We start from the raw sequence: 16,089 nt of genomic DNA, 5'->3' as shown, positions 1-16,089 counted from the left end.
TAAACTTTAAGCAAAAGCTCCTTCAGTCTAAGCTCAAGCTGTCTCATGGTTAATTACTGTGTATCTCCAAAAATTTCGTGCTTTAGTTCTGAGAAAATTCTTAGCCCCTTGACATCTGAACTTTTTCAACTGTAGGAAATAATAAGGAATTATAATCTAAGTAACAAGAACTCTTTAGTCAGACTCCCTGGGTTCAAATCTGGCTTTCCTACTCAGTAATACTGTAACCGTGGGCAAGTTATTTAACGTCTCTAAGTCTCAGTTTCTCCATCTGTAGAATGGGGATAATTACAATATCTACCACATACTGTTCTTGTGAAGATTTAATGAGATAATCCATGTAAACTAGACAGCATATATGTTATTACTTGCTTGTTTTTCAGAAACATGGTGTTTAATGAAAAATGATGATAGGAGGCTGTTCTGAAAACACGGAGCATGGTCCCACATTTAAAGTGCCAAGAGACCCATCACTGTTTTGCTCAGGGCCTTATCATTCAAAGTAGTTAAGAAGTACTTGCAGAACTATGTCAACATTACATCTGATTTACTAACGGCTTATGTTATTATAATCACTAAAAACCTGGGTCAAACGCATCCATTTGAGAAGTGCTACGTGTAACTGACATCATGGACACTGTGGGGAACTGGATGTTGTATAGAGCCTGCTTGCACAGGACTGGGTAAGTGCTGATTTTTTCCAATATGGCTCAGTTTTGAAAAGCCCTTTAAAATATTCACCAATGTTTTATACCCTTTAAGGGGTATAAAATTTACTTTTTTCTTTTCCAATCGGCAAAACCGTGCCATAAAGTGAAAAAACAGTTCCTACCTGACACCCTCTCTAGGCTGGCTCCATGCTCCAGTGGGGCTCTGTGGTGGTTGGGCCAGTACCAGCAGACTCCACAGGGTGTTGTCACTCTGAGCAGGAGCCAGCAACCCATGACTTCAGGGGACCTGAAATGGAAAAAAAGAGTTGGGTTTAAAATCAGCCATATGCTGAATGCCTCTGCCATAGCTAGTTACGGCATTCATCTGATAAACATACATACAGCTCATTCAAAACCCTGAATGCTATCAACCTTACATGGCCGTAAAATGAGGACATCTTGAGGTAGTAAGTTAAAGTCACTAAAATTAAGATAGTCCATTACTATGTGTACTGTTCTACTTAGGAGTATAAAAACTTTACACAGTATTCTCCATCCCATCCTTATGCCATCTCTATAAATTATGGCAGGCCACGCTACTTAAATAAATCAATAATTGCGAAACTGAGGCATAAAGCAGCCAAACAACCTGCCCAAGGTCATTTGTCATAGGGCCAGGGACAAGAACTCAGCCAGTCTAACACCCAGGCAGTGATCTGATGAAGGCAAATTCATCTCTTTATGATTTAAAAAAAAAAAAAAACTAAAAGACTAGAAATGAGTTGTGATGTATTTCCTAAAAGCCTAGAAAAAAGTGTACTTTTTAAATAAGACTAAAGTGAAAATATTTTTAAAATATATATCCTGACTGACTTTGAAAAATAAAAATTTTGGAAATTAGCTATGAATAATTATCATTTACAGGTGTCAAAAATTCTTTTAGAGGAGTGGTTTTCAAAGTGTGCTTCAGAGAGCAGAGGTGGCTTGGGGGTGGCAAGAAGGACAAGGAGTTGGGTTGTCATTTCTTAACTCTCTTTATGTTCAATCACAACAGTGTCACTTGTATATATTTTATATTAGAACTTCTCCATGAAATTCTGATTTCACAGCTGAAAAAAAGGGGGGGGGATATCTTAATATCTATCTTATTTAGCTCATTTTAAATAGCACTTGGTGCCTTGGAATGATGTTTTACTTTTCAACTGCCAAGAAATATTGGCATCAGGCACCTTCCCATTTGATCTCATTAAAATGTAGATTATTTCTATAAAATGGCTTGATGGCTTGATCTCATTTTCCTACAGAAATTAGGTATTAGGTAGATTCATCTTACACTTAGCCTTTCACAAAATATTCTCATGAGTCCTGTATTTTGAAAAGAGAATAAAACATTTATCAGACAATGTAATCATTCAGAAATTCTACACTTGTTAAAATTTCTTGGTTTCCAAATCACATTAATGTCTCCTTTGAATATCTTATACTTAAAAGGCTTAAATAGGTGAGAAAATGATAGAAGTATCATTTATTGACAGTATCATCACTTGCTGACACTGTGAAGACAACAGCATATAATGGGAAAATGTTTTATGAGAATTGTACAGTCTTCTATTGTTAAAAAGTTAAAATCTAGAATGTTAATTCTGTGCTATTCTATATTGATGATTTTAGTAGTAACATCTAGCATGAGTGAATGGATCAATTAATGTCCATAATATAAATATACATACACAAAATTGTATTCATACATCATGAAGTATAAGAAAATATTTTGCTAATTGTTATTCAAATAAAACCTATCTCCCTTTTGAATTTCATAAATTTAATTCCTATTCTGTATTTTTATAATTTGAATGTTCTGAAATGAAGAATTCTGCATTAAGTCAACTCATCTTTCCTCACATCCAAAATTTACTAAATGGACAAAATATATATACTTTATTAGTATATATATATATATATTATATATATATAAAATATATATATACTTTATACTTTATATATACTTTATTAGTTGTCCTTTGTAAAAAACTAACAATACATTATTTAACTGTTCTTAAAGTTTTTAATTACCAAATAGTGTTCCTAACATGTGAAGACAGAATAAGATAAAAGTAACACTAACAAATGAACCCAGGCCATGTTACAGGTTAGACTTACTTGGGGTCTCATATGAATGCTATGTTAAAAGCGTATGATAAAGATGACGTATTTCACCTTGCAGGTGAAGGGAGCAACGTACACTGAGTGACAGCACTAAGGGCCTCTAATACTGGTCCACGTGGGCAGCCTCAGCAGCCCAATAAGTTGTTTAATAACAAAATTAAGATAACATGTTTCTCAACTTCAAAACTGGCAAGGCATCTAACTCAACTTTGGCTTTTTAAAATATACTGGTTATCAAACTAGGTACTATTTAATAAGAATGATGCTTAGAGTTGGGAAAACAGCATCTTATTTTACAAAGACCATATAATCACCCTAAAGCTTTCTGATTCTAAAAAGAACTTGCTTTGATTCAAATTGATAAACTAGATATAAAGACTGCGTGTCAATATCTTCCTAATGTTCACAATGTACATTTCCACAATGTACACAATGTACATGATAATGTAAACAGTTTTGCTTTATACTCAAATTCACTTTAATACTTGGTTTGTTATCTGCTGAATTTCAGTATTGAAAAAATATTTATACATGTAGGGATATTTTATCTTCCTTCTTATCGTTTTATATGTTGTATATTTTTACTTTTAAAACCCCTGAGCTAGAGTTTTATACACAGCACAAAATCATAGCAAAATGTATTATTATTAAACGTCACAACTGTAATCTAATCAAACTTTCTTGTTAGTTTTAAGTATAGGAAAAGATTTCTCTATAGTAAAAAAAAAAAAAAAAAAAAGACACAGAGAGAGACATCTTCTTTGCTTGACTGATATTCTCTCTATTAATATAACACTAAGTTAAAAATCAGGTCCATAATTTGTTCCAAACATCACACCTGTACTGCAGTTATTTAAATCTATTTTATTTCACCATGGTATTATATAATATGCTTTTATTACCATAGCACTTAGTGGAACAGACATTTATAAAGTGGAGGTTGTCCAGTTCTGCCAATATACAGATTAATTCCAAGCAATTTAATCAGAGTTCTCAAAGTGATTAATTCCCAACTCGTCACTCCTTAGGGTGCCAAAACAAAGTGTATCAAAGTAGTATAATCTCGTTAGTATGATAGCACCTACTATGGTACCTATAGTACAGGATACATAGTATCTACTATCCATCTTGAAAGAATTAAGTTGACAGATTATTTTATGCAATATCTTTCACTAATTCTTTCAACAAATGTTTATTGAGCATCATGAGCGTTTTTGGCCATAAAAAAACGTGAGCCACTAAAATACTCAATGAAAAAGAGAGTGGCACAGATTATTACTGTCTTATCAGAGTTTTATCACATAAAAACAGGAACATAAAACTGGAATCCCAATAAAGATGTTAAAAAATAAATAAATAAATAAATAAAACTGGAATATTTTTGCTGCCCTGTGTACCAGAAAGTTGATTATGTGTAGGAGGAATAAGTAAGCAATTATTGAAAATTTTCAAATAATTACAGAAGGGGATGATTGAGTCAGCATGCTAGAAAGGCCAAACAACATTATAATTCTAAAATCTAGCATTACTAGGTTTATATGGGAATAGAAATACTGGTTAACTTTCAAAGCAAAAAACAAAAAAAAAGAAGAGGAGCTAGGGGCCATAAGCACAGATATCATCTCAGTATATAGGACATTTCAATGGAACTATCAATGTAGGCTCTACGTTCACTAGATTATTACATAGCATCTCATTAGCCATAAAAGTAATAAATATTTGCCCTTCTCTAAAACTACAAATAAAATAATGGACTGTTTTATATTTGTCTCTCTAGCAAGTGCTGCTGCCAATCTGTCCCTCTAGCCGTGTGATGATAAATTTCACCATATGCAAGAGGCGGGAAAAGCTGCAAGCGCATCAGCTTTCTTTGGAAGGGGAAAAGGGAAGCATCTTACTACACAGCAGCAGCGTTAAGAAACCAACTCTACCAGCTGCTTAAGGCCACTTGACATGGATAACCTGAAGCCTGAGGGTCCTGTGAAGAGCCCTCACGAGAAGACTGATCAGGAGTGGAAGGCTGCTGCTGGGCGCGCACAGCTAGCTCCCGCTGCCTCCGCTGCTCAGCCCTCTGAAGCCTCAGTTGCTGCAGGCGCTTACGGAGCAAAGCTATCTCAGGCCCCCTTAGAAATTCTGACACAGATAGGAAAAGAAAGGTGAAGAGACAGTAATAAAACAGAACACAATAAGAATCTGACCATACATTAAAGACAGAAGGGTATAAATAAAACACACATCTCATAGAGGAATGCTAAAAACAACTTACTCAAAAAATTACTGATCATTATGATAAACTATACATACTTACACACGCGAAGGCTTCTATTTAACTATGATGAATTAGACACATAGAGTTCTCTAAGAGTATTTAAGTAATTAAATGGAATGAAAGTAAAATCTTCCATAAGCAAAACATTGCAAAGTGAACATTCCTTTCCTAATTGCATCTCTTTTTACAATACTAAGAAAAATTGAAAAATATCAGTTATCTCATTTACTCTATATACAAAAACTACTAATTTCAATCAAATAATAATTAAGATTATGAAGAAGTTATGCATTTGGAAAGAACTCTGGAAATTTATTAGTAGAGAGTCTTTTAAAAAGTAAAAGCTTTATATTTTTCAGCTAAAATGTTTCTTTTTATGTTGGAATTATCATTTACTTTTTCTTTTGAGCTGAAAAATATTTACATAATCTTCAACATTTTCTTAAACTTTATCTGAGGCAGTGGTCACAGATAAAAAACAGAAATAGTATAACATGAAATTCTGCAGAGAATACTGAGTACCTACTAGGTATGAGGCATTGTTTTAGGCTCTGGGGATAAATAAAACATTGAACAAAAAAATAGTCCCTACTCATTTGTTCTGAGAGGAAAACAGACATCACTGCACACATACACACACATATATAATATACACGTATGCATTTATCTGTGTCCAGTAGGGATAACTGCTATGAAGTAAATTGGGCAGGGTAAGGTCAGGGTGATAAAGATTGTGGGGGAGTGGCTGTTGTTTTATGTATGGTCATAAGGGAAGGGTTCTCCTCCTAAGATGATTTTTGAACAAAGACCTCAAGGATGTGAGGGAGTAAATCATACGGATATCTGGAGGAAGAGTGTTCCAGGCAAAGGAAAGAGCAAACACTAATGTTCAGAGGGGGAAGTATATTTGGATGGGGGATATATACTACAGGTAATGGCAGAAAAATCTGCTGATAGTTTGGACACGGAGTGATCCCAAAGTTTCTGGTGTAGATAACAGGAAAAATGGAGTTGCCATTTATTGAGACGGGAAGAATAGAGAAGGAGCAAGTAGCATTAGAGGGAAGAAAAGAACTAACAGATATCCAAGTGGAGAAACTGAGTAGGGACTCACTGTAATAGTCTAGAATTCACCAGTAAATCTGGATGTCATTGATGATGTTACTTTAAGCCACATTAAGAGAGTAAGTGATAATAAAGAAGCCTAAGAACTAAATTCTGGGACACTTCAGTGTTTAAGAGAAGGAAGAACAGGAAGAGTAAGGAGAATCCAGTGAGGAGGCTGGAGAACGGAGTGAGCCAAGTTTTGTAAGCTCAGTGATGAAAGTGTGTCAAGAAGGATAAAGTAAGCAGCTGTGTCTGCTGATACAATGAAAAAGATACTGACCGAGAACTAAGCACAAAGACCTTGACAAGAGCCATTTCAGTGAAGTCACAGGGGCCCAAACCTGGCTGGAACAGGTTCAAGAGAAAGGGGAAGTAAAGAAGTAGAGAGACAAAGCATACCTACTTTTTCTAGAAGTTTTGCTGCCAATGGGGAACAGAGAAATCCGCTGATTGTTGGTGGGAGAACAGAATCAAGGGAGGTTTGTTTGTCTCAGTTTGGAAGACAATACATATGTTTGTATGCTGATGGACAATGTTTAATTGGACGGAGGAAGAAAGATAATGAATGAGAAGTGGACAAATGTGTGAATGATGTCCTTGAGTAGACCAAAGGAGGTGAATTACAGTGGATAAGAGGAGGAATTGGCTTTAGATAGGTGCATAAAAATGTCATCCACTCTAACCAAAGAGGAAGCAGAGTATATGAGTAGAGATTAGTTGTAGATTGGATGCAGGGAGCACATAGAATTTGTCTCACTGACACTGACAGCAAATTATACAAACTACCAAATAACTTTCAGCCTCTTTTATATAGACTATAAGAGTGTAAAATTTGGTTTGTTGTTTCAGAATCAATCATGCCAGAGACACTAACCTCCTGTTACCATGTCTCCTATTTATAAAGAATTTTATTCAATTGGCAGTTAAGGTTTAACAATTCAAGTGTCATCATAGTCTTTCATTGCTAGTTCTTCCTAGAAAATTCTCCGGTACCAAGTAGGATAGTATCCATTAACAAATAAATTGTGATGCTCAATAGGATAGTGCCTTCTTTTTAGGTATATACATATCCCATAGTTACTGTCAGCATAGTAGTAACACTTAGCAACATAAAATAAAGCATTATTATGCAGCCATAAAGTCTGTCATTTTATACTTCAAAAGAAATTACCATAAGAGAGAGATTACAGATATGTCAAGTTTTGCTAAGAAAACTGAGAAAAAAAATCACAAAAAATTCACCCAACTTCATGGTTGTTTCAAACCCTCTCTCTTGCACTGCCAAATGTTTTATGGGGATATGAGTCTCCATCCTAGACCCACTAGGTGAGGTAGCAAATCAATAGCAGGCTCTAAATATAAGAAGTGGTGCTCTATAACTTGGAAAATTAAGATTTAGTTACCAAAAAAAAAAAAAGATTTAGTTATGATAATGTCATGAACCATTAATTCAATGCTCCCAGTGCTTTTCAAAGAAGAACTTGTTTGCTTACTTGAAGGCTGGTTGTATGTCTCCCCAGCCAACTTTAAAAAAAAAAAAAAAAAAAATGAGGCTAGGGAAAGAAGTCATCACGCAGCTAACTGGGAAAGGCAAATATTGAATTAAAAATTCCAAGCAGATGGGGCTTCCCTGGTGGTACAGTGGTTGAGAGTCTGCCTGCCGATGCAGGGGACACGGGTTTGTGCCTCCGTCCGGGAGGATCCCACATACCGCGGAACAGCTAGGCCCGTGAGCCATGGCCACTGAGCCTACGCGTCCGGAGCCTGTGCTCTGCAACGGGAGAGGCCACAGCAGTGAGAGGCCCGTGTGCTGAAAATAAAAAAAAAAAAAAAAAAAAAAAAAATCCAAGCAGAAATACCACTCTAAACAAATAGTTCTGCTAGCAATTTGAAGTATTAAAGGCACATATGACACATACACATTACATCTTTTTAAAAATGTATAAGCAAACATATATAATTTGTAATATGAATAAATGCTTGGAGAACTAATTTTTGTTAACATTAGCCAAAATCGAAAGTAAATACACTGAATACCTTCGGGTTGATTTTAAAAATAACAAAAAAATCCTCAACAGTGAGTCAGGAACTGCTAATGGGAAATGTATACTTTCATCTCCTGAAACTACTAACCTTGCTCTTCTTGTTTTTTTTCTGAAAGATTCTAGGCTAGTCTCCCTAATGACAATTCCCACTGATGGAAAACAATAAACTACAGTTGACCCAACTAAGGTCCATTTGGTTCTAACCTCAAGTCCTGCCTCTCTTCCAATACATAGGGTCTTTTGTCCTGGACACTGGATTATTTTTATATCTAATTTGGTGGTACTTTATCTGCTTGCTATCAACTGTCCCCCACTCCCAACTTGCTCCTTTGTCCAGGTGATCCTTCTGTTTTTTTTCTCCTAGAACTGGTCACTCCTTTACAGACTTCCAAGTTCCTCTGATCTCTTCTTTAGTTTCCTCAAAGTGGAAGTCACTAACCTAATATTTCCACTTGTTTCTAATCTCTAAATTGCCTGTATCTCATCTGACTAGATCCTGATCCCCTTTAAGGAAACTATAAACTGAATATCTGGGCTTTGAAAGGTTTGTTTTGCTATGCCATACAACAGAGTTCTTACTTCCCCAGGAATTTTTCTACAGAGCTCAACTCAGCTATAAAGATTATGAAAGGACCTAAATAAATGTATAAACCTGAGCAGACACAGTAATTTGTAAATAAGCAGGACTCCACGCATAAGCCATGAAACACTATCTTAAAAAAATTCAATTCTCATGGTCTGAGTGGTCCATTAATTAGAAACACATGGATCCTTTAGGTGACTCACTTCTCAAGGTGAGCCCCCAAAACTGAGTTTTTTATGTACTGATATCCCCATCCAATCCAAAGAAACCACCTTCTCTTTCTTAAAGTAAGACCAAAGGAGGCAATTAAACTATAACACACTGGAATGAATGCCTCATTTAACACTCTCTCATTATAAGAAGCTCCTTACCATGGAAAAAAATTACAGATAACACACAAAATGAAGACATTTCTAGACTGAGTTTAAGAAACTACTAAAAGTGATGTCTGCTAGGCATTACTAAGAAAGAAAAAAATATTTTATAGTTACTTTGAAATACTTTTTATAAATAAAACTATGAAGACTTCATTTTAACCTATATAGTTTCAGCTCACAGTCATACCTATCCGGTTTTTAAATAGATAATCTTATAACCATATTTTCAAAGGCACAGTCTTTTGTTAAATATTCAAGAAAAGACCATGTATAACATAAGAATCAAAATGTTAGATTCTGGGTTATGTATAGAGAATGTAGTTTCAAATGGTCTTTGTGAATGAAAATAAAATTCAAGAATATGAAGGGTGAAGATGTCCAAATTTTAAAAAAAGATCTACCAACTGACTTCAAATTCCACTGTAGTATATTTTATCTTCCTAATTCAGCTACTGTACCCAAAGCCAACTCTGTGGCTCTCTCTAGAAACACTATTCTTCAGGTATGCATTTTATATATTCACCTCACTGTGGCTCCATTTTTTCTTCCTACCCATATTTCTGTCTTGATTTTATCATTTATCAAAATGATTTTTTAAAATATTTCCATAAGTTACCATAAAATATTTCTGGAACGAAGTAAGAAAAAATATCTATTCAGTCTTATGTGGTCTGGACAGCCAAGGGCAAATAACGGATCCAAAAGCAATAAATGACTGGATATCCATTCACAGCATCTTCCCTAGGTATCATAAAATTTGCGGAGCCTACTGGAAACATCCAGAATGAATGAAATGGGACTGAAACTATAAAGACTATAATATAGCTAAATATTCTATATAGGTTATACTAGCTTAAAGATAACAGTCTTAACAGTATCATTAAAGACTGACTATTGTTGGCAAGAAAAAGAGGCTTACGTAGAACAAGATAAATAAAATCTCTGTCTTTATGAGAGCATTTTCTAATAAGACAAAATAAGTCATAAACAAAATAAAAAATAAAATAATTACAAATTTTATAAGTACTTTTCAGGAAATAAATAGGGCTATATAAAAGAAAATAAAATTTTAGGGAGGAAAGAAAAGGAAGATGAATCTAGCTAGGGTAGTTATCAAAGACCTCCCTTGGGTGACATTTGAGCTGAGAACCAAAAAAAAAAAAACAAAGAGCTTCTCAGGTACAGAGATCAGTAAGTATAAAGACTCAGAATCCAAAAGAAAGAGGCAGAAGAAAATTTGGCATATTCAAGGAACTGAAAGAAAACCAGTACAGCTGGAGCGTAATGATCATTAGGAAGTGAGAATGTGGTATGAAATGAGGCTAGAGATAGGCAAGGGCCCAGCCATATAGGTTCTTTTAGGTCCACAGTAAGGAGTTTGAGTTTATTTTCTTGTATTTATATTTATAAATGCAATTAGAAGTCTTTGAGGGGTTTTACACAACAAAACTATATAATCTGATTTAACATTTTAAGATACTCATACTGGCTGCTACATGGAGAATAAATTATAAGGGAACAAGAGTAAATGAAGAGATAAATATTAGTGGACAACAAATGATGTAAGATGGAAAGATGTAGAACATATTTTAGATACAGAACCAATAGAACTTGCTGATGGATTGGGTGTGGGACATGAAGGTAAACAAGGAATCAGTAACTCACAGGCTATTAAAATAAGCACATGAGCAGTAGTTACAATTTACTAAGATATGAAATGACCAAGATGAAAGAGATTAGTGAGACGGGAAGGATAGGAGGATAAATCAAATTTCAGTTTGGACACATTAAACCTAAGATGTCCAAAGATAACCAAAAAGAAGTCAAATAAGCAGCTGGACACAGGAGTCTATAACTCAAGGTAGAAAATCAGGTTGTCAATATAGATTTGGGAATCATCAACTTAGAGGAGATATTAAATGCTATGGGAATTGATGCAATTAACCAGGGATAGAGTGCATGTAGAGAGAGAGCACAGACTAGGGGTTTTACTAAAATATTGAGAATTATAGAATAAGAAATATCAAAAATGGTTACTGAAAATCAGCCAGAGTTGCTAATAAGAGTAAGTAGGCAAAAGTGGTGTCATAGATGCCAAAAAAGGAAAGTGTTTCAAAAAAGAAGTGACAGACTATGTTAAATGAAACTGAGTTAAAAAAATCTACTAAGCACGAACAAAGAAGTATACTGTAAAACAGGCAAAATGGAAGTCACTGGTGACTTTGACAAAAAGTTTCAGTGGAAAAGGAAGTTAAAAGGCAGAGTGGAGTTGGTTGATAAGTAAGTGGAAGATGGTAAGAAAATGGAACAGTATATGTAAGCTATTCTTTTGAAGACTGATTATAAAAGGAGCAAAGACATGAGTCTGGAGGGGAATATGGGACAGTTAAGAGCTATTTTTAAGACAGAAGACAATTATAGAGCATGTTTGAGGTGGAAAGGAAAAATTCAGTAGAAAAGGTAATAATAAAGATGCAGGAGAAGGAGCAAAGTCCTTGAGAAGCTGGAAAGAGATGCACTGGCTAGCTTTTGTTAGGAGCAGATACACTTCTTCCCAAAATGTGACTCCTTCTGTCACAGACAATGTGAGTATAGATGCTGGAAAAGTTGGGAGATTCAAAAGTAGGAAAGTGAATGCTTTTTTTCCCCACTGTGAATGAAAGAAGGTTATCAGCTACGGGGCAGGATGAGGGTAAAGGGCGGTGCTAAAACTTTGAGAGACATGAAGGTGTGAAACAGACATTCTGTCTACGTGCTGAGCAAGTGTTAGAAGATTGCTTTAATGTGGAGCACCAATGAAATCTGTGGTCATGAATTTCTTCACTATCAGTGACTCAGTTGCAGACTAAGAGAAGGCAAATAATTAGGTTCAGTCAGAGATGGAATTTTGCCAGGCAAGTCTTCACATTCCCACTGTCCCTCTCCCTCAATCCAGTAAAAGTGACAGAGGAAATGCAAGGGACCTGAATGAAAGATACAAACATTTACATAAAGAGGTATCCACAGCAAGGCAAGAAGCATACTTTTTGTTTTCTCTACCTCTATGCAAGGCAATAATAGAAATCATGGCTCTAGGATGATACTCCCACCTACATGGACAATTCCTACTGTCCACAAACCCATCTGGACTTAGAAGTGAATAAAAGATTGAGAAAAAAAACAAAACAAAACATAAAGAGCATTAAGTTCTTATTGTTAAAATACTAAACTCTGGGATTATGAAAGGATTATTGTCAAAACAATCACAGACATAATCTTTAGATGTTACATCTAATATCAAATCATCTTCCTCAATATCAATACTGTCTTGGTAACATGGAAATATTCCAATTTTCCATAATTTAGTCAGCCAAAATTCTTTCCATAACCTACCAGTTAAAAGTATCTCCTATGTTTCTTTGAAAAATGTATAGACAAAAGTGTAAAGTAATGTTCAATGTTGCTTGATCATCACAAAAATGTTTTTTTCTATTTCAATGATTCAATGAAACAGAAATAGTATTCAAGTATTTAATACTTACATCAAATATTAAAAAGGATTTAGTAATTTCAAATGTAGTATTAGAATGTGGTAAGTTCTATGACAAAAAGGAAAAATGAAATTCCATACTAAGTAGTTTACTCAGAAATGTGTTTAAGAAACAACTGGAATCAGTTAAGATTCAGTGGAACGTGAACATGAGATAGGGAATCTTCTTGCTAAGTTTTGACCAAACTTATAATTGATCAGAATCTTTAAGACTATTCCCAAGAATGCTATCACTTTAAAAAGTCTTGTTTTTACCTGTTTTGAAAAGCAAACTTTTAAATGATTCTGTCCAGACTTCCCTAACCCTCCAAAATATTTTATTTTCCCATAACTTGAAATGCTGTATAAATTAGAATGTGGAAAATCTAATTTTATAGCTCATCTTTAGGTTATTATTATAAGTAAATTGTACACAAGTGTTATTTAACAGCCACATAATTGAGTCTGGCTTCTATTCCCATAGAAACTGAAAATAAATGACCAAAAATGGGATATACTGATAAAAGAGTACTTAATTTAAAACACCCCATATTTGGTGATCTGACATCAAATTTCAGAGAAGCAAGAATAAAGTGACAGCTTGGCAGTTAAGCTGTTAGGAATTTTTTTATAGGCTTTAGCTGAGGCCTGCCAGATGTATCTTTAGTTGCTAATATTTTTGATTATATATCGAGGAATATACTTCCTTAGAAAAACTCAAAGAAAAATATGAATGAACATCTTGTTGGTTATTATAATTACATGTATATATTTAAAATGTCAAGTAAACTACAGACATATCTGCTAAAGATTACTATGTAAACACTAGCACATTCCATAGCTGGGGTGGGGTGGGGTGTTTGAACATGAGGAGTTATAATATTGAGAGGAAAACACAATTTTAACAGAATTTAGAAATTGATTTTTTTCACTAACATCAAATACAAAGAAGACAAGGATTTGCTAAAATAATTTTTTTCACATAAATATAGAAATAATTCTTTTGGTAAATTGTATACATTGTTGACAAGAGACCACATAAAATTCATCATAAAGAATGTATTAAAAGTATGTCACGATTTGAGGAAAAATAATAAAAAAACAGAAATACAATGGATCTAATAATAATCAGGGCTATATTTTCACTATCACTCTAACACAGACAACCAAAAAAGCTTAAGAAAGATATTTTGGTCTATAATTGTCTATAAAAATAATTGTTAAGTCAAATGCATTAAACTATGTCAAAACACTATCTGCTGGTACTTACATGTTTTAAAGAACTGTCTTGTGTAAACTGAAGATTCCTGCTATTTGTTAAAATTCATGAAAGTGAGGCATACTTGAATTTTGTTTTTAAGTTACACATTCACATATTACGTGTCATTTTGATCATTTATTCCAGCAAGAATAAGTTGATGTGATTTAGCATCTTTCAAAATAGCCCAAAAAGAAGTTTTCATTATCAAAAATCATCAGATGAACCACAGCCTATTTAAAGAGTAACATCCTCACCAGACTGATGATGTGTATGGTGTCCAGATGCCTCAAAAGACTGCCTTTGTTCACTGACTGGAGAAGACAGCAAAGAAGTAGAATGAGGGCTTTCTGTAGAAGATGATGCTGAATGAGCCTGAGCTGACATCGTAGAGGATGTAGAAGGTTGAAGAAACTGTTCAGCTGGAGTGTCTACTTCCATAGCAGTTTCATTTTCACCCACTTCCAAATCAGTACTTGATGGGACCGTAGGAAGACTTGAAACATCTGACTGACTAGTTCCACCTTCAAAAAACACATCGTAATACAAATTCAAATAATAAATGCTTTCCAAAACCAACTACTCTAGAGATATGTTCAAGAAATATATGCACGTGCGCGCACACGCACACGCACACGCACACACACACACAGAGAAACAGATAATTTCAGGATATCAAAAGCACCCACCAGGCTAATTAATAGGGGTAAAAAATCTACCTATGGCACATTCTTGTTATAATAATCAACCTTTTAAGCAAAATGCTCAGTATGGTAGCTTGACTTACACAAAGCTAAATAACAGCTTGAAAGATTCCTATAAATAATGTCTAGTTCCTTAAGTTTGAAGATGATGATCCTGATTTAATAGCTGGATAATAGGATAATGGACTTTTATTAAATTTTTCTACTCTATAACATAATGTCCTTGGTAAAATATTTAATTAAAAAATTTTATTAACAAGAGTAAAGCTACAAATAGGTCATAACAAGACTATGTTCCTGATTCCCATTTCATTAGCAGTAACATTTTAACCACTAAAATAACATGATGCAGTCATGATTTTAAAAGGCTTGAATGTCTACTATGTGTTGTGCTAGGCCTTGTGCTATCTGCAAAGGAATAATTAATAATACTCAATAAACATTAAAAATTTCCTCGATTTTGCTTCAAATCTGTATTATTAAAAGAAAGATAGAATAAACTAATCAAGTTCATGTCTTGCAAGATCCAACTACTACAGAATATAAAAATTTTTCTTTTAATCATCGTAATTTAAATATTTCTTAGTTTAAATTTAAGCACAAATGTAGTAACTCTTAAGCAAATCCATAGTCTAAGAAATTTTTTTAAGTTTGTATGCAGAATTTAACAAGAACCATTTATGGATGAAATTCAATAGAATTTTTCATTTTGGGACTTAAAACATTTAGGAGTTAACTTTCATACTCCTGATTTTTTTTTTTTTTTTTTTTTTTTTTTTTTGTGGTACGCGGGCCTCTCACTGTTGTGGCCTCTCCCGTTGCGGAGCACAGTCTCCAGACGCGCAGGCTCAGCGGCCATGGCCGACGGGCCCAGCCGCTCCGCGGCATGTGGGATCTTCCCGGACCGAGGCACGAACCCGCGTCCCCTGCATCGGCAGGCGGACTCTCAACCACTGCGCCACCAGGGAAGCCCCATACTCCTGATTTTTGACAGAGATAAGTAACTTGCCAAAGACCACAAAGCTGGAAAGTAGTGAACCAAAATATGAAAACAGGTCAGCTAACACCAGAAACAGCAATGGACAGCCATTGCATATAAGTAACCAAAAGAAGAAACTATTTAATTATATAAAACTTATCTAAAGAGTTTTATCTATATCCCTTCTCAGAGCACATACAAAAGTACTTAAAATAGGGGATATCAGACTCTCTTACTTTTTTTTCAGAGAAGCAAAAAATGAAGGCTAGGTCTAGAGGAGCAAATTATACCAAATACCCTTTGTTCTCTACTGCTCCACACAATACAATAAGAACCTTATGATCACTAAAGATATAAAACATGGTATACATTAGATGATATAAATAAAACTGACTTTAATAAATAGTTTTTTGCAGGTTTTCTGGTAACTTTAATTAATAACA

General features: G+C 34.5%; 1 protein-coding gene across 18 annotated transcripts in view; it reads right to left on the bottom strand.

Annotated features, from left to right (window-relative positions):
* DCAF6 (DDB1 and CUL4 associated factor 6) overlaps positions 1 to 16,089 on the bottom strand; it is a 168,918-nt gene that overhangs the window by 67,576 nt on the left and 85,253 nt on the right. For 8 of the 18 annotated variants that reach the window (XM_059073327.2, XM_059073336.2, XM_059073344.2 and 5 more), the window contains one exon: positions 14,221 to 14,487. In XM_059073327.2, coding sequence (XP_058929310.1) covers positions 14,221 to 14,487 — 267 coding nt within the window. Of the gene's footprint in view, positions 1 to 832; positions 958 to 4,747; positions 4,950 to 14,220; positions 14,488 to 16,089 lie in introns of all 18 variants that reach the window. The other 10 variants (XM_059073311.2, XM_059073320.2, XM_067030201.1 and 7 more) reach the window with 2 other exon arrangements.

Source organism: Kogia breviceps, chromosome 1, assembly GCF_026419965.1.
Source record: "Kogia breviceps isolate mKogBre1 chromosome 1, mKogBre1 haplotype 1, whole genome shotgun sequence".
NCBI lineage: Eukaryota > Metazoa > Chordata > Mammalia > Artiodactyla > Physeteridae > Kogia > Kogia breviceps.
The sequence above is the reverse complement of the archived record's forward strand: the minus strand, read 5'-3'. Positions and strand labels throughout refer to the sequence as shown.